Source organism: Myotis myotis, unplaced genomic scaffold, assembly GCF_014108235.1.
Source record: "Myotis myotis isolate mMyoMyo1 unplaced genomic scaffold, mMyoMyo1.p scaffold_m19_p_6, whole genome shotgun sequence".
NCBI classification, from domain to species: domain Eukaryota; kingdom Metazoa; phylum Chordata; class Mammalia; order Chiroptera; family Vespertilionidae; genus Myotis; species Myotis myotis.
The window spans coordinates 20715870-20742108 of record NW_023416368.1 but is presented as its reverse complement, the minus strand read 5'-3'; the positions used below and the strand labels follow the sequence as shown (position 1 = coordinate 20742108).

The 26239-nt window shown below is 55.9% G+C and overlaps 2 protein-coding genes across 3 annotated transcripts in view; both read left to right on the top strand.

Moving 5' to 3' along the window:
- Positions 1-2147: 2147 nt before the first annotated feature.
- LOC118657870 (synaptopodin-like) lies at positions 2148-18802 on the top strand. Its single transcript, XM_036312556.1, has 3 exons — positions 2148-2238; positions 17766-18376; positions 18699-18802. Exons 2-3 carry the CDS (start codon positions 17965-17967, stop codon positions 18800-18802), a joined length of 516 nt encoding a protein of 171 aa, XP_036168449.1. The 5' UTR covers positions 2148-2238; positions 17766-17964.
- Positions 18803-23926: 5124 nt separating this feature from the next.
- LOC118658012 (synaptopodin-like) overlaps positions 23927-26239 on the top strand; it is a 29565-nt gene continuing 27252 nt past the window's right edge. Inside the window, exon 1 of one of the 2 annotated variants that reach the window (XM_036312858.1) lies at positions 23927-24092. The gene's annotated coding sequence lies outside the window, so the exon portion shown is untranslated. The remainder of the gene's footprint in view (positions 24093-26239) is intronic. The other variant, XM_036312857.1, reaches the window with a different exon arrangement.

The following is a 26239-nucleotide window of genomic DNA, read 5'->3' as shown; positions in this document are numbered from 1 at the left end:
GCAGATGATGGGCAGATGGCGGCTCAGAGCCCTCTGGGCAGGAAGGCTTCCCGAGGCCAGAGGATGCCACACCGACAGGGGTGGGGAGTCTGGGTTGGGAAGGAGCGGGTGCTCAGGTGGGGCACCAGCTTTCCAGGAATCTTGAATGTCCCTCCAAGTCGTTGGCTGCACTGGGGCTATGGGAGCTGCTGCTGGGTCACTGCGGGGAGGTGACAAGATGCAAGGGCTTCTCCAGGAAGCTGCTGGTGGCTGATACAGCTCACTCCAAGGGGCATCGCTGGTGAGGTGCCTGCTGGACCTTCTGGAACCCCTACAGGCCTTAATGCCAGGATCCATCCCCAACACGAAATTCCAGACAGGGGCATCACCGTGCCCTTGGCGAAACCCCTCACATCCTACCTATCACATGATCTCCATAATTCAATGAAATCGTTACCATCACTTCACAGAGGAGAAAAGCTGTGTCCTTAGATTGGGGATGTCACACAGCTGTTAGGGGCAGATTGCGGCCAGGAACCCAGCTCTCCTGCATCAAAACCCCTTTGTCATGGAAGGTTTGGGGTGCTCTGCCTGCCCCCTCTCACTGAGCGTGCAGACACTCAGCGGTGACACGGTGCTGGCAGTCAAGGGACCAGGGCTGGGGCCCCGCAGCGAGCCCCCTGAAGATGCTGACCACTGGTTCTGGCCACCAGCTCTGTTACTTACTACCAGTGTGGCCTGGGGACGTCTCTGAGCCTCGATTTCTCCCGGATGGGGAGAAGAGATCTGCAAAGAGGGAGGCTCTTTCTCTCCATGAGCCCAGGGAGGGTGTGGACTTGTCTCTTGTACCGGCTACAGCCCCCGTGTCTGCACAGGACTCAGTGGTAGGAACTCCATCAACATCACCCTCATAAAATTATTCACATTTATTATGGGCACTTACTGTGGGTCAGGCACTGTGCTAACTAAACCAAATGGATGGTTGGACAGCTGGTGAGAAGGAACTGAACTCTAACAGCAATGGGAAGCTGAGGCCGCTGCTGGGAGGTGGGGGGGGGGGGGGGGACTGCAGACTGGGAGGAAGGCACACTGACCGGAGGGAGCCGGGGAGCCGGGCATGCCTGCGAAGCGTGTCAGCAAGCGTGCTCTGAAGACCTGGGCCCCATGTTCTGCTCTGCCATCGTCTTGCTGTGTGGCTTTGACCGAAGCCCAGTCCTCTCTGGGCCTCTGTTCTTCCTCCTGCAGGACAGACGTAGGACACAGGACACCTGGGGCCAAGCTGTCAGGGAGGGAGGCTCCGCACCCGAGGCCTCCGGGCCTGTTGGGACCCGCCATCCTAAAGGGGATTTCCTGGGACCAGCCCAGTTCCCAGCCCTGCTGACGTCTCCCCTGGACCGGTGCCCAGAGTTGGGGGGTTTGCTCCAATCAGCCCTCTAGTGAGAAAGGCATGCGGGCAGGCTCCCAGATCACACCTGGGCCCTAGGGTCTCCCCACCTCCTCCCCTGAGGTGGGGAAGTGGGAGATCTCTCCCGTTGAAAGGAGCCACTGCCCCTTGGCGCAACATCTGATTGCTGTGCGACCTCAGGCAAGTCCCTGCCCCTCTCTGGGCCTTGGTCTCCTGTCTCGGAAATGAGTAAGGCAAAGCTTTCCAAGGTCTTTCAGACTCTGACATCCGGGGTCCTGCTGAGGGCTGGGGGTACTGGGACAGGGAATTGGGAGGCGGGGGCTGGATTCCAGGGACTTGCTTTTCCTGCCGCAGAGCCAAAGGCAGAGGGTTGGAAGGAGGGCAGCGGGAGAAAAGGAGCCCAAGGCCTCCAGGTGGCTGTTCGAGGGGGCAAGGCGAGTCTGAGGTTTTGGAAACATATTTATTTTTAAGTGTCCGGTGTCACTGGGGGGGCTTTTTCTTTAGGTTTTGAAATGCTCCAGAAGTCAGCACTCCACATGTGCGTGTGTGCCGAGCAGAGCATGGGCTGTATTTATTCATCCTTTAGCCCGAGCCCTTAAAAATATAGACGGCTAATGTCTTCAGTATGTATGAAATATCCCATATGCTCGGAAACAAAAGGGGCTCTGTTATTAAAGTTTCATTTCCACACGCCCCCTCCCCTCCCTCCTGCCCGCCCCCCTGACACCCTGCCCTCCTCCCATCCTGCTCAGCCTGCTGGAGACAGAGCAGGATCGAGGAGGCAGGCGGGCAGCCGTGGCCAGAGCCCGGGCACAGCCGGGCCCTGCGTGAGTGGGTGCGGATTCTGGCTCCAGGTGAGGGGAGGCCTCGGGAGAGGAGAGCAGGGTCTTCCAGGGGAGAGGGGTCTCCGAGGTCCCCAGGGTGGCCAGTGGAGGAATGGGGGGCAAGGTGGCTCTTCTTGTGGGCGCCGATGGGGCCGGGACCCTGGCAGGGCCCCACTGTCTGGGACGGAAATGCCCGCTCTGCTGCTAACTGAAACCACATGTGTCTCTAGGCAGCGGGGCAGAGACGCCGCCAAGCCTGGGGCCTGGGGCTCGGGGCTGGGGGGTGGGGGAGATGCAGGCTGGCCCTCCGTGTGCTGTGCCCCGGGGTGTATGTGTGTGAGGGGGTCCCCTCAGGAAGGGTTGGGGTCTTTTGCATTCGTACAAGTGAGAGCATGTCAAAGAGAGTGAGGGAATGTCTGAGTTCCGTGTGTGCGCACGGTGTGTGTGTGTGTGTGTGTGTGAACGTGCACGCGTGTCTGCTGAACTGGCCTCCCCTCTTGGCCTCCTGTGGCCCAAGACCTGGGCAGACTTCTACCTGTTACCCAGAGCCTGGGAGGGGGTGCCTCCTGAGAGGGTCCTCTAGGGAGGAGGCACCCCAGCTGAGTTGGTGGTAGCCCTTTTAGGCTGGGACTCCTCTATGGCCACCTTTTTCCTCCAGCCAGTTCGGTCTTCTCACACCTGTCAAGCATCTACCCATTTCCCAGAAAGAAAGGCTGAGGCAGAGAGCAAGGGGCTGCTGACAATCTCTTCTCCCTCGTCTGTGTTCATCTCTTTCAGAATGCTTGCCTCCAGGAGTGCGGCATGGTCACGGTGGCCCTAGAAGGTGAGAAAACCAGGCCCGGGCGAGGGCACAGCTTGCCCACCGCATCAGGGAGACAGGGTGGGCTGTCCAGGTCTGGAGGGGTCGCAGGATTCGTGGGGCCTGGGCTCAGCCTTGGGGGAAAGGCTGGAGGCTGTGCTCAGATTCTGTGGCAAATGGGGGCACCCTGGGAGTTGCGGGGGGACCTGAGTCCTGGGTGGTCTCTCCCCTAAGGAGCGAGCCTGGCTGAGAGCTGGGTCTGGGTTCCTGCGGTGGTCCTGCCACTGCCTTGCTGTGGATGTTGGACAGGCCTCCTTTCTTCTCCAGGCCTCAGTTTCCCCGTCTCTACAGTGGCAAGGCTGAGCCAAGATGGCATTTCCCGAAGTGCGGGTTTGCTGCTTCGAGATGGTGCTGTGTGGGCTACCAGATTTCATTTAACAAAGATTGCTATTTTCACCCATGTTTGGGGGGAAAACATAAAAGCACATCCAACCAGTGACTGGATTTCGATAAAAATATAAACTACCCAACCCTAATGAATGACGACTGGGGACCCTTCGGGTCCTGTCCATTCTGGCACCAGGCTCTCTTTATGCTTCTACCATTTAAAATGATCACAGGGGTTGGTTCTGAGTGTCTGGGACCCGAAGATGTGTGTAGCCAATGATGGCGAACCTATGACACGCGTGTCAGAGGTGACACGCGAACTCATTTTTTTTGTTGTTGATTTTTCTTTGTTAAATGGCATTTAAATATATAAAATAAATATCAAAAATATAAATCTTTGTTTTACTATGGTTGCAAATATCAAAAAATTTCTATATGTGACACGGCACCAGAGTTAAGTTAGGGTTTTTCAAAATGCTGACATGCCGAGCTCAAAAGGTTCGCCATCACTGGTGTAGACCATCTTTTGGTCCCCACAGATTAGCAGCCCTGTAATTCTTTGGTTAGAGTGAAAAGCTCAGCTGTCATTTTGGAATGGTGTGTGTGTGTGTGTGTGTGTGTGTGTGTGTGTGTGTGTGTGCGCGTGTGTGTGTGCGCGCGCTTTGCGTGGGAAGGGACGGGGATGGAATAGGCAGAGCTGGGAACCAGATCAGCCCATCCCAGATCAGGGCTGGGTGCCCTAGGTCAAAGGCAAGGAGTATGGGAAAGAGATTGTTCCCTGACGGACATTTTCAAGTGCTGTGTCCGGCGTCAGCCCTGCTTTGAATTGCTGGGGTGTGTGGGTAGGCCAGGGGCCAGCTGACTTCAGCTTTTCCTGCCATTCAGCCTTGGCTCCCTGGCCACTTGGCTGCATTTTATGAGCCAACTCAGGACCGGCCTGGGAGGTGGGCGGGGTGTGGGGAGCCCCTCGGTAGAGGCACCCCCGTCACTTCCCCAGGCTGGGCTGGTTGGAGCTGGTGTCATTGGGGACGGGCCCTGCATGCTGCCCCCTAACCCAGTGGCTCGCTCCTGCTCTTGTTACTCCTGACGAAGGCTGTCTATCTGTGAACCTTCACTGGTGATTGGTCTCATCCCTGCCCTCCTGCAGGGGGCGCAGCTTCCCCAATGGTCCCTCTTGTCTCACCCGCAACAGGGAGAGGGCACCAGACTTTGGCTCATGGGTGTGGATGGCCTCCTGGGGTGGGGAATGAATTCTTGACCCCTTCTTGGGGAGACAGCAGGGGCAGAGGAAGGAGCCCAGGGCAAGCCCCTGGGCCTCTGTGTTCCCCTCCGCGCCCTGAGGACGACGTCCCCGGCAAAGCCGAAGTCATTTTCTAGCTCTGTCCTAGGACGGAGTGACATCTGTCTACTTGTAGGGGGTTCATGTTTCTCTAGAAAGACGCCCTCCCGGGGGTGGGAGGTGGGAGCTTTAGGGCTAGGCTCCCTGGAGCAGGGATGGGTCACATGGAGTCATCCACACCCTTGGGCCCAGGTTCAAAGCTGTTTCAAATCCTGGGGAAGCAGCTGGCCATGGTCAGGGGCACATTCCCTGCTTGCAGGACTTATCACATTCTAGCTGGCCTTGCGGGTCCTGCAGCTACACCCAAGGCCAAGGGCAGACAGAGGCCGGCTCTATGACGTGTTGGGCAGCTTTGTGGGCATCGTTACAGAGAGATCTGCGGGTCCGGGAGTGGCAGGATGTGGGCTTAGAAAGGAACCTCTTCCTAATGAAACATTCTCCGTTGGAAAATGAAACTGTTTATAGGACCATGGTCCCCTTAGATATGTGGGCGAAGCCTGGGTTCAGAGGGAGGCCAAGGGTTCTCGTTAAACTGGGGTTACCCACTCACAGCGACGCGCTGGGGCTCCCCCTTGTTCGCTCGCCCCTTGATTTCTTTTTCCTGGGCCCCGTACAGGCCGAGTGTGGAGTGGCAGCAAAGCGTTTCACCCACACGGTCACCTCCAGGTCTGTGGGTGACGGTATCGGCTCCACGCAAAGGAAGGCTGAAGTTTGCTCTTGGGTCAGGGAGAGAGACTCGGAAAACAGGAGGCAGGGTGGCCGCACTCTGCTCCCGGGCGCCGGTCAGCCTTTCCAGGCTGCCGCGTCTCCTTAGCTCCGCTTCCCTCCTCTGTAAAACGGGTTTTCGTGAAGACCCAGGTGATGAAGCCCACAAGCCCTGGCACACACTGGGCCTGCCACCTGATCAATCATAGGTCAAAGGTATCGGGCCTGTCAATAACTCTGCTGACTTAAGGAGGGAGTGATGGTCATTTTCCATGAGAGAGAACGTGCCCTGAGATGAGGGAAGAGCACCAACTCTTTCTCAGGCCTCGGTACAGACCCAGCCTCGCCCCTCCTGGCTGTGGAAGGTTACTTACCCCTCTGGGGCCCAGTTTCCTCATCTGTCACGTCAGGGAAGCGATAGCGCCTGCCTCACAGGGTGGCTGTGGGGGTTAAATGAGCCAACCTGAGGCTCCTGCGCATAGTCGGTGCTCAGTGCACGCTGCCTAGTTAGATGGGAACCTGGAGGCCAGAGGCCTGGCCCTGGGCTGACCCCCCCCCCCCCCAAATAGTCCCTCCAGTGCCCGGTCAAGACACAGCCTTTGAAGATAGGAAGACAGGACCGAGACATGGGGAGCCCCAGGGGCTAGTTTCAGATCTTGAGGCAAACACTCCCAAACACCTCCTGGGGGATGCTGTGCGTCAGGCCCGGGCAGTGGGCGGGCAGTGACCTTGCTGTTCGTGATGATTGGCAGCAGGAGCACCGGACTAGTTCCTCCTGCAGGAAACCAGGAAACTGAGGCTCGGACCGGGGAGGGGCCTGTGTGGGCTCAACGTGGCAGTGAGGCAGAAACTGGAGGGCGGAGGCAAGAAGCTGGGGAACCGAGTGGGGAGAGGAGAGGGGAGGCCCTGTGCCTACCCTGCCAGGGCCTCCCTCCCAGCTCTGCTCGCTGGAAGCAGGGATGGTTAACAGGGAACAGGGAAAGGAGAGAAACAAAGCAAACAGTCAGAGAGCCCGGAGCTTGAAGTGCTGGGATTGTTTGGTCTGGCTGAGCACTCCTGGGCCACTCCCGGCAGCTCTGCAGACAGACTCCAACCCCCACCACATGTGTGTGTGCACACGCACATGTGCACAGATACAGACACACAGCTACACACAGGCATACAGACATGCACACACACACACACACATACTGACAGACCTATCAGGACAAACACCACAACGCAAGCACGCACACACTTCACATATGCATAATGACACTATGCGACACACACCACAACCAACGCACGCACGCACGCAACATATGCATACTGACACCTATGCAGACACACACCACACACACGCACGCACACACGCACATATGCATACTGACACCTATGCAGACACATACCACACACACGCACACACACAGCACGGAAGCTCCAAGCTCAGATGCTAGGGTGGCGGGTTTCTTCTAGCTCACCCTCCTCTCCTCCCTATAACTGACACTAGCTCACCCTCCTCTCCTCCCTATAACTGACACTAGCTCAGCCCCTCACTGCACCACCCTAGCACCTACCGTGCACACCTGAGCTCTAAGCTCTTCGAGTATATAATCTTGTTTAATCCCCACAGGAGCCTGGGAGGCAGGCACTAATCACCCCTGGTTTGCAGATGGAAAAACAGGCTCGGAGAGGTGAAGGAACTTGCCCGAGAGCACATAGTTTGTTCGGCAGCCACTCCAACGCGGCCCGCAGAGCACAGGGCGCAGGGGCCGACCACTGCCCCACACTGTCTCGAGGGCAGCGGCTCTGGCTCTGTGCCAGGCCCTGGGATCGGCACCATCACCCGCACTGCCCCTGCCATGTGAAGCAGCAACACGATGTTGCCCCTTTCTCAGGCCCAGGGGAGGGCAGTGGCCTGCCGAGGTCACTGTGGAGGAGCAGGGCTGACGTCCTAGTGTGCGCTGAGCCGAGGCTTCGGGGGTGAGGAGAGGCGGGGAGTTAGGCCAGCAACCTCCAGCCTCCTCTTGCAGCTTCCTCTGCCGTAGCCCCCTTTCCTCACCTGCCCGACCCCGAGACCTTGCCTGTGCAGTGTCTCACGCCCTCACCCCGTGCAGCCCGCCCGCCATTGCCTCAACAAGTGTGTTCTGCGCGTCCTTAATAATAGCTTTGGATACTGTTGACAAAACATCTTTCCCTTCATTATTTTATTTCATCCTGTATGTGTGTGTTTGGGGAGATTATTATTTTCTTTTATCTTGGCTCCACCACTTACTGAGAGTCCTTTCCAGCAGAGAGCCAAACTGACTGAGATACATAGCGAGTCCTCCATTGAGCTCGAAACGTCCCGCTGAGTGAGTGAATGCTGAGCAAACAGACGCGGTGCCAGCCCTGGTGGAACCAGAGGGTGCCCAGCACTCCCTGAGCCCGTCCCCTGTGCATGGCCGATGCTTCTCCCACAACCTCCCATTGACTCCTCACAGCAATGCCCAGGAGGTGGTGCTATTATTGGTCCCATTTTACAGATGAGGAAATTGAGGCTAAATCACTCTTCATGCCCTTGACTCCCCCATCTTATATTATGGATATTCCAACCCCTGCCTGCTGCCCTTCTGCCCACACTAGATGCCTTGGCGGCGGGAGCCACTTCTCTTTTCCCTGTTCTCCCCATGGGGTCTTGCACGACGCTAGCCCCCAGTGGCACCAATAAGTGTTTATTACATTCCGTTGGGAGGAAGGAAACGTAGGGAAAGCAAAGGAGGATATGGGGAGGAAGAGAGGATGAGTGGAGAACACCAAGCCAGGGCAGGCAGCGGCGTAACTCAGTGTCCGTGCTGGCAGCCGTCTTCAAAGACCGTTTCATCCAGTGCCGCCCCCACCCACATTCAGTTTTGGACTCCCTCTAGAGTAGCCTCCAAGGAGTTTCCCAGCTCTGCTTGCTCACCGCCGGCGACAGGTTGCTCAGCACCTACTGAGGCGTGAGGTAATCCAGCGAAACGACTTCGCTTAGTGCCAAATGCTCCCCTGATCGCTGATCTTGTCTGAGTGCTTTCTCTGTGCCGGGCTCGTGATGTCCATACCAAAGCCGTAGGGACCATCTTTATCCTAGTTTTACGGATGAGGAAACTGAGGCACGGAGAGCTATGTAATTTGCCCAAAGTCTCACAGCTGGGAAGTGGCAGAAAACAGAATACAATTCAAAGCCCAGGTCAGGGCACGGGAGAGCATGCCCTCCTGACCTGTATGTAGGCCAGCGCTGCCCATCAAAATAAATGCAAGCATGCGTGCAAATTTAAATTTTCTAGCAGCCACACTAACAAAGTAAAAAGAAGCAGGAGAATAAAAAAAGGATACTATAAAATTTGTTTTAATGATACATTGATTTAAATCCAAAGTAGCATCATTTAAACATGTAATAAATCTGAAAGAAATGTTCTTGAGACATTTTACCTTCTTCTTTGGGTACCAAGCCTTGGAACCCTGGTGTGCACTCTTTATTTGCAGCTCATCTCAGTTTGAACTCGCCAGATTTCAAGTGCTCAGTAGCCCGGGTGGCCGGTGGCCATCATACTTACTGGGCAGTGCACTTCCATTCTAGACTGCCCTTGAGGTGCTTGCTGTGGTGTGTCTTAGTGCACGGGAAAGATGTAATACACGTTAGCCACTATTAACATTATTTTATCCCTGCTTCCTGCTGATGGTGGTCAGGGGGAGGCTGGGCTGAGGCCCCAAGCCCTTGGCATCCGCACTGATGTTTCTATTCTTAATCTGAGTTCTCCGAGCCAGCAGCTTGATGGCTCCCGGGCTGAGCCAAGCTGTGAGCCCTGGGCCTCTGGGTGAGAAGAGGCAGCCGCACTCTCTCTAAGAGAAGAGGGAGAGACCAGGCGGAGGTCTCCATCTCCCCGGCCGGCCAGCTGAGCACCACATGAAGGGAGGCCTCTTCGGGTTTATCGGGCCCATCTGCCGGGAGTGTGAGGGGCGGCCAGGCGCACATCTGGAAGGGAGAGGGCCAAGGCTCCTCCTTCCGTGGTCCCCGCAAGCAGCACCTCCTGCACGCGTTAGGCAGAGTAGGTCTTTAAATAGAGCAAACATCCCCACCACTCTTTTAACACAATCTTTTCCAAAAACAAAAACAACAACCCCGTGAGTTCAGTGAAGCAGGAATGAGGGCTCTGCACTGTCCCCCATCTCTCTGTGGTTCCCAGACAGCTGCCAAGTACTTGCAAAGAGGCAGGCAATGGGAACCAGTGGTTCCCAAGCCAGTCTGCACACTGGCGTCACATGGGAAATTTCAAAAATATGCTGGTGCCCCAGAGGTTAGGACTGAATGGTCTGCAGTGTGGCCAGGGCTTTGGAATGTGAAAAAGATCCTCAGGAGATCTAACATGGAGACAAGTTTGGAAACTACTGTGCCATCTCTTAGGGCAGGGGTTCTCAACCTTCTGGCCCTTTAAATACAGTTCCTCATGTTGTGACCCAACCGTAAAATTATTTTCGTTGCTACTTCATCACTGTAATGTTGCTACTGTTATGTATCGTCATGTAAATATCTGATATGCAGGATGGTCTTAGGCGACCCCTGTGAAAGGATCGTTCGACCGCCAAAGGGGTCGCGACCCACAGGTTGAGAACCGCTGTCTTAGGGGCACAAGCTCATTTAGCCCTCACAGTAGCTGGGATGCAGGTGTAGTTATGGTTCCCACTTTCCAGATGGAAAAGCTGAGGCTCGCAGCCTAAGTTGCATAGTAGGAACCCACTAGCCAAGGTCTTGCTCGGTGGTGTGCTGGTAAATGCTTCACAGCTGGCTCTCTGGGAGGGAAAAAAGCCCTGCTTTGTAGCATCTGCCCGTGGCCGTGCGCAGGGACTCCCACCATGGCTGGTTTTAAGCTACCGGAGTGATGTCACTGACTGCACAGTTGGGAAGTGAGTCACACAGTTGGCGGACGGGTCAGTTCGGCGGCTCCAGCACACGGCTGGGTCACTCTGCCGGGTGAGCAGGAGGTCCTACTGAGTGGGAGGCAGACACGGTTAGCTGTGTTCTGAATTTTAGCCATAGAACCCTCTCCCCAATGAGAATTTGAGAACCCCAATATACCCAACAGATACAAAGCAGTCTGTTATCAGTAGAGGTTTATGTTATAAACTTAAATCTTAATATCTTGCTCCTGTTCAAATTGGGCGTGGCCAGTCTGACCCCCAGGGTGAGGGGAGAGGGACTTGTGGGGGGGGCAGGAGGTGGCATGAGGAGCAGCCTCTTCTCAAAGCCAGGAGCCTGTGCCCCGGCCCACCTCTGACCCTCGCTGCTCAGGTGACCTGGGGCCAGCCCCTGCCCCTGCCCCTCTGGGCCTCCGTTTTCTTATGTGCCGGAAGGAGATGGGACTGCAAGCGGGACCCCAGGGACATGGTTTCCCAGGCTGACTTTGACCCCGCCGCACCTCCTGCCCGACCCCAGCCAGCCTTGACCCCGTATTTATATCCATGACTTCAGTCTCTCCGGTTCCTCTGAGGCTGGCTCCCTGGCCCACGTATTTATGAACCCAGCAGGGCAGAAATAGATGTGACGTGCAGGGGATTTGGCTGATTTTGTGAGCAGGCTGGATTCAGGGCATCCATTTGGAACGGGCTCAAGCCCGCCTGCATGCTGGGTGCTGGGAGGCAGGGGCAATCCAGAGCAGAAGGGCACTGAGGGGCCCCACGCCCAGAGCTACAATTGTGTGGTTGGTGGTCACGGAGACCCAGGAGTGGAGGATGTGGCCAAGGTCACAGAGGGCAGGGCAGAGCCAGGGCCAAAATGAAGGACTCTCTGGGCTGTGCGAAATGGCCACTCCTCCGGCCTCCAAGAACCCCCCAGTGTCCGCCCCAGCTTTCCGGTCCCAGCTGGGTTGTTTTCCTGCTCAGGGACCAGGGCCAGAGATTACGGTCCGTGAGCCTCCACTTCCCCATCTGTGAAATGGGAATAGTAGGAGGTGCCTGCCTCATGGGGTCATTTGGGGGAATAAACAAGATGGAGCTGAATATAATGGATCATTGCGGAGCCCTGCACATAATCAATGTTTACTCAGCAGCCTCTTGTTCTGATTATATCCTCAGTCACCCCTTAACTGAAAGGACCATTATAACAACAAAACTGCATCCTTCTGAGCACTTACATGGTTAATTTATTTGACCTTCACAACAACTATATGGTATTATTATTATCATCCTCCAACTCATTGTATGGTATGTGTTTTACACTGAGGAGAACCTCTCTGGAGTTTATTTCCAAGTAAGAAACTTGAAAAAGAAGGTTCTCAAAGAAATAATGCCAATATGTGAGATCCTATTTTTATATACCGGGTCATAAAGAATACTGTATTAAATGGTAGCCATGTTCCTAGTGAAACACGAAGGTTCTAAAATGGTGAGCAATTGAATACTCAGAATATTAGCATCAGAATTCTATCTCCCAGGCTCCGCCAGGCGAGTTCGCCACCTAACGTTGACTTTATGTGTTTATAGTTGCATATGAGAATTTAACATAATAATGAACTTGAAATACACGTGCCATACAAAACGTGGGGTGGTAGCAGTCAAGGCTTTTTATGTTAATACCACGGTTTTCTCTGTCCTGATGACACGCTGCAGGCCTCGGTCCCCTTTCCTGCCTAATGATTTTTCCATTGCACTTATCACCATCTGACATGCTTTCTTATTTATTTATTATCTGTCTACCCCAACTAACATGTGAGCTTCACGTGGGCGAGGTTGTTTTCTCTTTTGTTCGCTGTGTGCCGCCAGCACTTAAAATAGCGGATGGCACATGGGCGTTCAGTGACTACGTGTTGAATGAATGAATGAATGTGAATGACTGAGTCTGAATCCCCATGCTACAAGAAGGCAACTAAAATTCAGTGAGATGGGTGACTGGCCCAAAGCTCCCCAGCCACCCTGAGGCTAAGGTGAGGCCTGGCTCACAGCTCCCCTGAGACCACCCAGCGTCCCCTCTTGGGGAGTTCTTCCAGCTTCTCACAGCTACCTCTGGCCCAGGACTGCTTTCCTGATGCCTCCAGAGCTCCCTCCAGCTGCCCGTGGTGCCAGCCCAACCCTGGCCCCTTCTGCCCCAGGAGGGGGGCGGGAGCAGAGGAGAGGGGTGAAGTGGGGAGGGAGGAGCAGAGGTCAGAGCAGGCTGGGCTGCCTGGGCAGTGTTGGCTGGAGGCTGAGGCAGGAAGGAAGGCGGCCAGGATTGGTCAGCGTGTCCTGCGACGGGAAGGAGGGTGGGTGATGTGGGGTCGCACTTGCACGTCCTCTGGAACTGATTCTGGGAAATGCTGGGACAGGGCGGGTCCAAGAGGATTCCATCGTGGTTACTGTCAGTCCCACCAACCCCTCTGCCCAAGGCCTTTTTCAGCTGGGGAGACAGGCCCAGGGAAAGGAAGTGACTCTTCTAAGAACACGTCGCAAGGACACAAATGCCAGGCTTCCTCGTGCTCGCCAGCCTGGAGGTTGGAGGAGCCTGGGATGCCCCCTTTAGAGACGGGGAGAAGGGACCCACCTTGGCTCCCTCCCTCCTTTGGGGAGAAGCACTAAGGCAGGAACATACTCTTTGCTCAGATTCTTGGGGGCAACGGAAGCTCTCTGCCTAGTGGCAGGGAAAACTCAGCTCTGGACAGGCCAGACCCGACTCCCCACCCACTCCTGATGCCTGGAGTGGGGTGGGGAGTCGTGGGGCCGGTAGGGGCACCTTGAGCTACCTGGACCCGTTCTAAGTTAACCCTTTCCCCCAGGGTGACTCCCCAGGTATATGTACAGTGAATGTCTCAGCCACACCGCATTCATTATTCCACTTGATAAAGATTTATTGAGTGACTACTATGTGCCAGGCAATGTACCAGGCACCGGAAATAGTTTCCTCCCTCTCTTCCTCCCATCCTCCTACCCTCCTTTCCTTCCTGCTCATTCTTCATTCATTCATTCATTCATTCATTCACTCATTCATTCAGTAACTACTTAAACCATTGAGGCAGCACAGCTTTATGGGCGGCAGCGATATTTGGAGCTAGACTATCAGGATATGAACCCTGACTCAGTCACTTACTGGCCGTGTGAACTTGGCAAGTCATGTAAACTTGATTTCCTATCTGTAAAATGGTGATAATAATAGCACCTTCCTTGTAGGGTTGTGATGAGGATCGAATGATGCCGGCTAAGTGTCTGGAATAGCACCTGACATAGTAAACACTTCACAAACATTAGCTATTATCATTGTTATGATGTGCCTGGCACGGTGCCAGGCACGGAGGAAATTGCTGTCAAGCACTCCCTCACGGGGATCCTGCATGTCTCAGTCCGCCTCTTTCCACCCTGGTCTTCCTCCTCCGGCCCCTCAGCCCGGCCTCCGGTCCTAGGGACTCTGCTTGGACTCATGGAAGCTCAGGGAGGCAAGAAGGGGAAGCTGATGGCTCAGGGGACCAGGGCTGTGAGGAGCTGGAGCATGTGTCTGGGCTCCTGGGTTCAGGCCTGCTGTGCAACGGGGGTGACCCCTCCCACGCCTGAGATGAGGACAGTGGGCTGGCTGGGCTCTGTCATCCCTGCCAGCCGAGACTTGGCGTCTAGAGCCTGTGACCAGATGAATGACGTGGATTTGGGGGAGCTGGCTTTAGAGGACCCCCCTCTCATTTCTGCTGAGGCTAGAGTAGACCCGCTGTGGCCCACTGTGAAATGTGCCCACGGGGACCAGTGTGCTGTGCGTGAGCTTGCAACCGCAGGGGCTGTGGTGGTCCCAGAGCCAGTCTGCAGCCGCTGAGAGCAATGGGCCCTGCGCTACACTCACTATCCGTGCGGCTCTGGATACGGAATTGCTTTTCCATGCCTCTGTTTCCCCATCTGTAGACAGCACTCACATGCCCACCCCACCAGCACTAGCAAGTGGCAGCAGTCCAGACGGTGAGGCTCAGTGGTTGAGCATCGACCTATGAACCAGGAGGTCATGGTTGGATTCCTGGTCAGAGCACATGCCCGGGTTGCAGGCTCGATCCCCAGTCCGGGGTTGGGGGGCGGGGGGGAGGGGGCAGCGTGCAGGAGGCAGCCACTCAATAATTCTCTCCCATCATTGATGTTTCTATTTCTCTCTCTCCCTCTCCCTTCCTCTCTGAAATCAATAAAAATATATTAAAAGAAAAAAGGAAAATGGCAGCTGCCATTGTAGTTATGGGTCCCAACCTCCCTCCCTCCACCTTGCCTGGGGCTCTGGAGCAGGGTGGGTGTTCCAGGTCTCAGGCCAACATGGGGCCTGCCCAGGCCCCCGGCTGGGTTGGGAGCCCTCCTCCTGGGAAGGGAAACTTGCTTTGGAGTGCTCCTGCCAACCCCTCCCTCCAGGCTTGGCAATGTGAAGACAACGCTGGCCAAAAATATTTGTGTGGGTGGCGGAAAGTTAACTTTTCCGCCTCTCTCTTCTTTCCTGGAAACCGTGGCCACCGTCAAATACAGCAAAACAGAAGCAGGGATAGAGCGAGGAGAGGCCCCTGTGGGGCGTCAGAAGGAACCCGGCCCCCATGCCCACTCCTCCTGCCTCCAGCCATCTGGCCCTATGGTGGTGTGGGCGGCGGGTGGGGGCTCCAAGTGCTGAGAATCATGGCATCCTGCGATGCCAGGGCTAGACAGACACCCCCTCCCCAACATCCTTTGTCCCAACCCCACCATTGTGCCTTTGAGCAAAATGACTCCAGACGGCACCTGCCCAAGGTCACACAGCCAGTTAGGGCTCTTCAGAAGTCTACTGGCCTTTTATGAGATTTTAAGATTCTTTGAAATTCTAATGGCAGAAACCGGGCAGCAGCTGAAGCATGAGAATGAATTCGGAGAACAAGGCCCTCGAGCTCTCTCTGCTGGGTCTCCGGGCCCACATCGCGGGCCGGTGTCAGAGCTGGGGTCAGATCTTGGCCTGGCGCTCTGTGACTTAGACGAGAAGTCACTTTGCCCATCTGAGCCTCAGTTTCCTCACCTCTGCAAGGGGATAATAGTAACTGTCCCTCCCTCGGGGTTGTTGTGACGGTTTACTTCGAGTGCCTAGGTCAGCGGTTCTCAACCTGTGGGTCGCGACCCCTTTGGCGGTCGAACGACCCTTTCACAGGGGTCGCCTAAGACCATCCTGCATATCAGATATTTACATGACGATTCATAACAGTAGCAACATTACAGTTAGGAAGTATCAACGAAAATAATTTTATGGTTGGGTCACAACATGAGGAACTGTATTTAAAGGGCCAGAAGGTTGAGAACCACTGGCCTAGGTGAAGAGCCCCGCACCCAACAGGTGTTCAATCTTGTGAGCACCCATTCCTCTCTCGACAGAGGCTGGCTTCGTGGCGCTGACGTCTCTGTCAGCGAGGCAGCTGTAACAGGTGCCCGTTATCTTTCTGATCCCGATACTTGTTTGCCTTCCCCAGTTTGGCATTGATTTTCCCCAGGGCCTGGTAATGTGCTTACCTTTCCTCTTGCCTACCACACTCTCCCTGGCACAGCTCCAACCAGAAGTGGAGGCCCTGACCCAGCCTGCTGGGGTGGGGGTGTGGGTGCCTAGGGACCGAGGCCTGGCCTCCAGGTCAAGTACCACAGCAGCTGAGGCCAGTCCAGGCCCTGAGGTCACCAATGTGCACAGACTTTCACAATTCGCAGGACTCTCCCTGCCCCTGGGGCAGCCAGGGTGTGTGTAGGGTTCTCCTCTCCCTGTTTGCAAAGGGCGAGATTCAGATGTTCGCACTCGCGGAGTTCACACGGCTAAGTGGTGGAATCAAGATCTGTTAACCGAGATCCGCAAATTCCAAGCTTTCCTCCACTGGCCCGGGCTTAGGTCTCCCTGCCCATCTTGGAGCATCTTGTTCACCTCCACTTGGTGCCTCCACAAATGGCTTGCAAACCTTTGTCTCCAGCCTGGAACTCCCCCTGCTCTCCAGGCCCTCGTGTGGCGTGACTGCGCTCATCTCCCCCGGAAATCCCAAATCGAATGCATCTCCCTGCTCCCCTGAACACCTGCTCCTCGGCTCCTTCCCGTTTATTCCTGATCTCTATTGATGAAAATCACGAAACCACACTGTCACCAGAGCTGCATCCTAGGCTCCTCCCCCTTCCTCCACACCCACACTCCATCTGCCTCCCAGCCCGGCCAATTCTTCCACCCAAGTTTCTCTCCCATCCATTCCCCCCTCGCATCCCTACAGGCAGCCTCCATCCCCTCTCTCCTGTGTAATCATCATAGTTAACATTTCTAAATCATCGTGCTGTTATTATTATTCCCTATTATCATCCACAGCTCCCACCACCACCGGATTTTAAGGCTTCATGAGCCAGACTACCATATCTTTTTTATCTCCACCGTATCCCCCAGACCTTTTATAGTGTCTGAAATGTGATAGGAACTCAAGAAATCTTTTGTGGGATGAAGAACTAGCCAACATGTATTAAGTTGCATCTCAGAAACTGTGCTAAGTCCTCCGCATGCATTTTCTTAATATTTTTTTAAAATATATTTTTATTGATTTCAGAGAGGAAGGAAGAGGGAGCAAGATAGAAACATCAGTGATGAGAGAGAATCATTGATCGGCTGCCTCCTGCACGCCCCCCTACTGGGGATAGAACTCGCAACCCGAGCATGTGCCCTGACTGGGAATCGAATCGTGACCTCCTGGTTCATAGGTCGATGCTCAACCACTGAGCCACACCGGCTGGGCTCACTTAATCTTTCATGCAACACTATGTTGGAGATATGATAGTTCCCATTTTACAGATGGGGAAGCTGAGGCTCAGAGAGGTCAAGCGACTTGCTGCCCATCATGTGAGCAAGTGGCAGAGCTGGGGTTCCAGCCGAAAGCCTGTCATGTAAGCACATCACTGCACCGTCTCCCTTGGTGCACAGCCTTCTCAGGGGTCCCTGTCCCCAGCCTTGCGCCCTCTGTCCACCGTTTCTGTGCTTCCTGTGGCATAGGTACCTTTGGTGGACGTGCGAGAATTCTTTCTCGGGGGTGCCCAGCTAAGTATTGTTAAATAACTAGATATTTATTTAATGTGTATGGGGGGAAATGACTTAGCCCAACATACTTGTGGTTTTCCTGCAATGATTGCTTAAGTCCAAAGTAATAGAAGTTATATAAAGTTGATTTACAGAAAAACATTAAGCAAATAAAGTGTCAAATGGCAGAAGGATATGGCAACAAGTGGGGATGTGGAGTGCCTGGAGCTTGGCACTTTCCCATGGACGTGTGTGGGAGCTGGACCCCCAGCCCGTTCTCAGGGCGACCCAGGGGGACAGGCTCACGACCTCAGCCGGAGCGGCCAGCGAGCGCCTCATGTGCTGTTTCCTCTCTCCCTGCGCAGACAGATCGTCTTGAAGTGGGGGCCTCCCTGACCAGAGACGGGTTAAGAAGGAGAGCGCGGGGCCCACCACCCCACCCAGCCCAGGAAGGCCGGCAGTGGGACCCCGCCCAGCTCGGTGCGTTGCCGGAGGAAGTTAAAGCTGCAGAGGAGTCCCGGAGAGGCTCCCACAGGTGGCCTGCATCACTGCGGAGGCGGCACCATGCTGGGCCCCCACCTGCCACCCCCACCCCTCGGACCCAGCGAAAGCCGGCCTGCCCCCTGCGCCTTCCGGATCCCGGATGGGAGCTACAGGTGCCTGGCCTTGGAGGCTGAGGAGAGCGGTGGCGAGGAGAGCCTGCAGGGAGAGGCAGGGCTTGCGGACTTGGAAGAGGACAGGGTGGCCAGCAGGCATGGGGACAACTCCATCTACAGAGCCACCCCAGGGGCACCGGAGCTGCCCAAGGCCCTGGGCCTCCAGCCACCCAGCTTCTCCAGGGAGGCACACAGGGACCCCCAGCATGACGACAGGGCCAGCCAGGACTGGGACGTGGTGAAGGCCCGGCAAGTGATGACAGCCAGCCCCAGCCCCAGCCCCAGCCCCAGCCCTGGGCCCAGGATTCCCCAGAAACCAGGTAAGCTCATGTCCCGTTTCCCCTGGACTTAACACAGGGGCTTTGACCATATTTTCCCATGATGCATTACAGCCCATCACAGGCCCACGGGCACGCCCAGATTGACGGCTGTGGAGACCACGGGGAGGCTGTGAGCTGCATGCAACTCCAGCTGTCCCACATCTAGGGCCATCTCTCTGCTAAAGGGGGCCCGCGAAAAGGCGGTGAGAGAAAGCTGTGCTAGCGCGCTTGGTTGAAAACTTTTGTCTGCCCTTTAGTCGTTGGTGCTAATAAATGACTGGAGAGTGTGAACAGCGGATGGGGCGGGACTGCCTGGTTGAAGGTATTGAGTGCCGGCTACCCGAGGGTGCTGGGGACCCAGCACTGGGCAAAACAGGTGTGGTTGCTGCCCCTCACGGAGCTTATGAGGTGGAGACTGAAGACTGATCTAGTCTGACCTCCTAATCTTACGGGGGGTGGGGGTGGGGGGTGGGGGACAACTGAGGCCCAGAGTGAGGAAGCTAAGGACCAGGTCACTCAGCCTGTGGGTGGCCGAGCCGGATGCACACTCCTCACCCAGGCCTCGGTTGTCCCTCTGGTAGAGAGGACAGAGGCAGCACCCACATCACCTGGGCTGTGGTGAGGACCCAACCACAGGGGTGGGGGAGAGCTCCGTGCGTGCGAGCTGCCCGCACAGAAGGAAGGAAGGCAGGAAGGGCGATAACAGGCGGCAGGCATCCTCAGAGCAGGGCGGGTCAGGGAAATCGACACTGAATCACCTCCACCGCCCGCTGGCCCATGGAAACGCTGAAGTGGGTCCAGATGGGGAGGACGTAAACTGGGCCGCGCTCGCTCAGGCCCAGGAGGGCTTGTGCGTCAGAAAACTGAAAGAACACTTCATTTCTCTGCAGGCGTTGCTGACGCCCCGGTTGGCATCTCACCAGCCATCCTGCCCACTCTTTTTTCTGAAATAATTCTTTCCGGGCTCTGATCACCCACCCCCATGGCCACCCCCCACCACCTCCCACACTTGGGTCCACAGCGAGGGGCTGTCAATGCATCTGGGGCAGGAAGGAGGAGGGCCCCGCAGCCTTGAACTTGCAGGTGGGCCCTCACACCAGCGTCAGCCCACATTCAGTCCCCCTGGAGCCTGCAAGCCCAGGACTTGCTTCCTTCCCTCTCACAGACCAGGGCTGGGGGCCAGGAGACACGGGTGCTGGTTCTGGGACCAACTAGCCAAACCCCAGCCAATCCCTGCCCCTGGGTGAGCCTCGGTTTCTTCATCTGTGAAAGTGAATAAAAATATGAGCCCTATCTACTTCATAGAGCTGTTGTGAGCTACAGCGATCTTAGATGGGGCAAGGTTCTAGAAATGTTAGAGTAACCTAGAAAAGCATGTAAAGATGTTAATCGTTAAAATGCCCATCATCTGCTCAACAATACAACAGCCATTATTTGTTAAGCCCTCTGTGCCAGGCCCACGGCGCTAAGAGCTTTACACATGTCATTTCATTTCTTCTCATAAGGATCCCAGGAGGGACATTCTGTTATTCTCTCCCATACACACATGAGAAGACTGAGGATCAGAGAACATATGTGATTTGTCCTAGATTCATGGCTAGCAAGCCGCTAAGCCATGATCCAATCACAGCTTTTTTTTTTTTTTTTTTTTTAAATAAGGGGCTTTGGCCGTGGCCACCACTGTATTCTGGATTTATAAGGGAGAAGTGTGGTCTGCTGACACCTGGAGTGGAAGAGACCATAGAAGGAGAAGGGAGAAGAAGGGACTATATTAATGAATCCTGGAGCTTGGCACTTTCCCATGGACGTCTGTGGGACCTGGACCCCCAGCCAGTTCTCAGGGCGACCTAAGGGGACAGGTCTCACGAACTCAGCCGGAGCGGCCAGCGAGCTGCCTCATGTGCTGTTTCCTCTCCCTGCGCAGATAGATCGTCTTCTCGTATGGAGCTAGATCTTTAGTGTCTCCTCATTGATCTCACTACAGCCTCTCAGGGCACGAATGTACGAATGTTCCCATTGTACAGGTGAGGCAACTGAGGCTCGGAGACTGAGGTCCTCTGCTCAAGGTCACCAAATCCGTGTTGGAGCTGAGACCAAGAGCGTGCTCTTGCCTCACAGTCTAGTTCATTCCTCTCTTAAACACCCAGCCAGATGGTCCTCCAGTTCTGCCCTGAACATTTCTAGAGATAGGAGGCAGAGTGACCTCAGGAGGATGGAATGGCAGGGAAGACTTCTCAGAGGTGGAGGCAGGAAGGGGGCTGGCTCTTGCAGGAGAGTAGAAATCGGGTGCTCTGGGGCCAGAGCCACACTGGCCTTCTGCTCCCTTGGGGAGGGGAGTGGTCAGAGTCCCTCCTCTCTGCCCGGAGAGCCGGAGGGAAGAGGCCAATGGAGCTGCCAGGTTATTAGTGGATTAGGGCTTCCTTTTAAAGCTTCCTCCCGTCCCCCTAGAGGACTGTAAGCATCTTCAGACAATTATACCCGTCCTTCCACAATTATAACTGCCTCTCTTGACAGCTTTAAGTATGGGTCATGACATCTTCTGCCTCAGGTACCCACCACTTGGATGGGTGGGTACCAGTGCCATTGCTCTAAGGCTTGAGTACCAGCTGAGCAGGGCAGAATGGGGTCCTTGGCCGGCTGGAGAGTCAGGGGGTACAGACAGATGAGGTGGGCAGCAGTTCAAGTTCCCCGCCACCAGCTGCTGCCAACTGGGGAGAATATACAAGGGAAGGAAAGTGTCATGTGGGGCTCATTATTAGGCCTCAGCCCGCACTCCTTAGTCCACAGCTCACCAAGAGAGCCCCATGAGGCCCAGAGAATGTCCTCTCTGCAAAGTCTCAGCTGGTCATAACAGGAAGGACTCATTGAGATCACTGTGGAGACTCTGAAGCCCAGAGATGGCAATCAACTTGTTCAAAGTCACACAGTAAGTCGGTGGCAAAGCTAGAGCTAGAACCCAGGGCTTCCTCCTCCCAGCTCAGCCACCAGGCTCTGTGCTAAATGCTTTGCATGGGTTACTTCATTTCATCCTCTAATTAACCCTAGAAAATTCATACTTTTTTTTTTATCTGTTTCACAGATGAGGAAACCAAGGCAAAACGAGTGTATGGCTTACTTCATTTCATCCTCTAAATAACACTAAGAAGTTCATACGTTTCTTATTTCTGCTTCATAGATAAGGAAACTAAGGCCAAGTCTCAGGCCTGAGGCTGGAGGAGCTAAGAGTTGAACCCTGGGAGGTGTGGTCCATGCTTTACACTACCCTCTGTACTGCCTTGTCTCCATGGAGCTGAGGCAGCAGGCTGAGTTCTTCCACCCACTGGGGCTGGGAAAAGGTTGCTCAGGCTCGGCGGGTGGCAGGGGGTTCTGTGAAGTCATCTTCTTCCCCCATGGAGACACTCAGGGAGGCGTAGGATTCACGCTGACCTCACTCGTGGCTTTGGGAAGGTGACTTCCCCTCCTCTCCAGGCCGCTTGGTATTGGAGGTTTGGGGTATCTGGAGGGACACTGCCTGAGCCTCTGGGGTGGATCTGGGTTGTCAGATGAGCCCGGCCCCTGGCCATGTCTATCTAGAGGAAGCAGAGGAATCCGTGCGCATGAAAAGAGCTGACGGTGGTCACTGGCCAAGGACATGGCCCCTGCTCCTCCGTCCTTGGGAGAGAGGGCAGTCAGAAAGGCAGGGCGCCACCCACTGCTCCTCCTACTCCCCAACTCTACAGGGACAGTAATAGGAGGGTGATGGTGTGGGAGCAGGGCTCACTGGTTCATGTATACCTCACATGTACACAAACACACACACAAACATGCATGTAAACATGCATAGTGTATACACATCTCGTTGTTATGCAAACGTGTGTATACTCACATCTGCACACACATGCACACATGTGCACACGTGCATGCCCTCAGGCACCCACACACCCATGCATGGGGTATACATCCATAAACACCCTCCCACAACCCCCCCCTGACCCATACATGCCTTTCACACGTATCAGATTTGCATACATAGCTATAGTGCCACCTGAAACATATAAGCACACAGATTCCCTCCCTTAGATACAGGTGAAATCATGGTCTTTTCTCCATTTTCTCTTGCTCACACACCTACACTTTGAAATCTCTCTTACATATGCACACATTTTCTTTTACAGGCATATCCACTCTTGCACGCCCACTGTCACACACCTACGTACAGAACGAACCACTTTCTGTCCTCCTTCCTCTCCCCATCTCTTTCTCTTTCATACCCACCCACACAGTAATCCTAGCCTCTCTCTCCTCTCTCTCACCCACACAGTTTGTTTCCTGGTTTCCCACAGGCTGGGCTGTAGCCACTTTCTTCGCACACACACTCACAGGGCAGGCAACACACCCTGCCTCATGCCAATCTCCAGGGCCCCTCTGTGCCTCCCACCCCCACCTGGGGCAGGCCCAGCACAAGAGCATCCACGGTGTTGGGGGGATTCTCTGTGACCCAGGAGGCAGAGCGGCCAGGGAGGGCTTGTCATCTGTCACCTGACCAGCACTCTGAGCCCGCCCCCTGGGGCCAGGGAACGTCCCCAAACCAGGCCACCTGCAGTTCCGTGTTTGGGTACCCAGCAGCTCGTTTCTGACTTCCTTTAGCAGAAATCTAAGCACAGAAAGAACTGGACATAAAAGACAAATGAAAGTGGAACCACCCTGGTTGAAGGGCTGGGGTACTTGGAACCCAGGGAAACTTCGGTGAAAACCCAGGCCAGCATCTTTCCACGTGTGGTTTTGTGTCAAAATTTTGGGAGAGTGAAGGGTGCTTGCTCTCAGGCCTGTTTCCCAGCCCCGTAGTACGTCTCCCTTTCCCTGGGCAGGGGCACCAGAATTGGGACTCTGGACTTTTAGCAGCATCCCATGTGATTCCCATCGCACTGATTGCTGCCTGCCGGGCTCTGCTGGGCTCAGTCCCAGTGGAGTTTAGTTCAATGAGAAGATGGGGAGCTGAAGCCCAAGAGGCACAGGGCTTTCTGGCCCTTGTTGCTGGCCCACTGGTTAAGTCAGGGGACAGCCCCAGGCTGCAGGGGGGGAGGTTGACAGCCTCCCTCGGTTCTCATCTCCCTACGTTCTAGTCTAGTGACTGGGGCTGAGGGCAGGAGGTGGCTGCAGAGGGTCCTGCACCTGGTCTGAACGTGGGGGAGAGGGAGGCGGCGCTAGTTATGGGGAGAGAATCACAGGCAGATTTAAGTGGGGGTGGGGGTATGGCGAGGACAGAGAGAAAAGGTGGAGATAGGTGGATGGGAAGTCCTGAAGAAACTAGTGGAACAGAAAGCAGAAGGGGTGACCTAGAGATGTGAACAGGAGGAGGAAACGGAGGCAGACAACCAGACGCAGAGAGTGAGGCAAAGGGGGAGGAAAGATGGAGAGATTGGGGGACCCGGGACCCGACCCCGTGGGGGTGGGGGTGGGGGAACGTCGCACCTCGGAGGGCGGGGCGGGGCGGGCGGGCGAGGGGCGGCGCTAGGGCCCGGGGGAGCGGCCTGCAGGAGCGCGGCTCCCCGCCCGTCCAGCCCTCCGGCTCCGGTCCCGAGCCGCCCGCTAGTCGGTGGAGGTGGCTGCGGCGGCGGCGGCCGGGGAAGGGGCGCCCAGGCGGGAGGGGCGAGGGTCTCGGGGCGGGGCGGCCTGACGGACGCGGCCAGGTGCGCAGAGTGGAGGCGCCCGTGAGCCGGGGACGCGGAGGCTGGAGGTGAGTGAGGGGAGCCGGCTGGCAGGGGTGCGCGCACCCAGCGCACCTCGCCCTTCCCACCTGTGCGGTCGGGTGCCGCCCGGATGGAGGTGGCACCTCTCGGCTCCAGGCTCCCCAGCAGGGCGACCTGGCCAAGGGGCTGCTGCGCTCGGGGCCTCAGTTTCCCCGTCTGCACGTGCGGCGGAGGGCGGGCCGGAGGATCTCCAGGCTCCGGAGCAGCTCCGGGAAGCCTCTCCCCGGGCAGCGTGGGCGCCCAGCCCGCGCCCCGGCCCCGGCCCCACGGGTGGGCCGCCGCCGGAGGTCTGCGCGCCCCAGCCGCCCGGGGAAGGCTGGACTCTGCCCGGGGTTGACATGGGCGCCTGCGGGGCCGCGGAACGGCGTGTGCTCAGCCGCGGCCCCCCTTCCCGCGGGCGGGGCAGCTGGCGCGGGGTTCGGGCTGTGCGGGCGAGGCACGCAGGACTGAGTTGTCTGACGGCGGGGACCCCGGCCCGAGCCCCACCCGGGAAATCGGGGAAATCGAGGCCTAGCCTGAGCTCCTAGGGGAGAGCGGGGACTGTCCTATGGCTCCACGTCTAATGCTCACAACATCACGACTCTTGCTCCATTTGCCACGTGAACACGGGGGCCCTCGCGGGGCCCCATTCAGGGCCCTGACAAGACACCCCCACCCGCCGTGCTCGCTGTCCGGGTTGTCCACAGGGACAGGAGTGAGCAGGGAAGCAGCACCCGCCCCGCTCCCACCCTGTCCCGAGTGGCAGGTGGCACTGGAATGAACCCACTTGCTGTGTGATCTTGGGGCGAGACCCCTGCCCCCGCTGGCTCCCAGGGAGAGGGTGGGAAGGGGGCCCCAAGGGGACAACTACAGTGCTGGTGGTGGCTGTAGGGGTGGTCGGAGTGTGCCCCACCCCTGCCGTGTTGCAAGGAGTCGGCTGAGACAGGATGCTGGCCAGAGGGACAAGGGGACGCTGGGGTGAGGGACTGGAGTCTTTACTGGTGCCAGCCTGCCTGTCACCAACCCGAGGCCTGGCCCCCATCCTGTGCTGGGACAGAGCCCCCCCACAAACTATGTACCGTGTACCTCAGGCAGTGGACTGGGCCCCCTTAGGGGAGTGAAGATGGCCTGCTGCTTGAGGCGGGTCCCCTGCCTCTGTCTCCATGTGAGATCTTGGGCTGGCTCCTCCTCCTCTGGGCCTCAGTTTCCCCAATGAGGGAAATGGACTAGGATCACTTAATTTGATGCTCAGAGAACTTCCCACCTGGCTCCCACTCACCACTTTTCAGGCCGCCCCCCACTTTGCAGGCCCTAGGCCAGCCACCCCATCTCCCAAACTAGTACCCAAATTAAACTGTGGTTGGAATCAGCATTTACATGGTTAAAATAAGCCTTTAACTCCTTCCCTCCTTGTAGGCTGTTGCCCTTCCCCTAAGGCAGTGGTTGCACATTAGAATCACCTGGGAATCTTTTTAAAATCCTGATTTCTGGGCCCCATCCTCTGGAAATTCTGTTTCTTTGTTATGGGGTGGGGCCACAACATTAGTAACAAAGAAACAGAATTTCCGGAGGATGAGGCCCAGAAATCAGGATTTTAAAAAGATTCCCAGGTGATTCTAATGTGCAGCCGAGGTTGAGAACCACTGCCCTAAGGTGAACAAAAGGAAAAAGACCCTGCCCTAGCTGGTTTGGCTCAGTGGCTAGATCGTCGGCCTGAGGACTGAGGTCCTGGATCTGATTCCGGTCAAGGGCACATGCCCAGGTGTGGGCTTGATCCTCAGTGGGGGGCGTGCAGGAGGCATCGGGTCAATGATTGTCTCTCATCATTGACGTTTCTATTTCTCTCTCCTTCTCCCTTCCTCCCTGAAAATCAGTAAAAATATTTTTTAGAAAAAGACCCTGTGACAATCAGGTGCCTGGTTCCCAACTGATCCCTAGCCCCTTCAGTCATCATTTTACCTAATCTCCCCATTTTAGAGTTGGGGAGACTGAGGCTGGAGAGGGGAAGAGATTTGCCCAGGGTGATTCTGTGAGTAGAAGGCAGCAGAGCTGCCTTTCCTTGGAACAGAGTTGCTGCCTTTTTTTTTTTTTTAATTACTCTTTTTAAAAAAATGTTTTTATTGATTTTAGAGAGAGAGGAAAGGAGAGGGAGAGA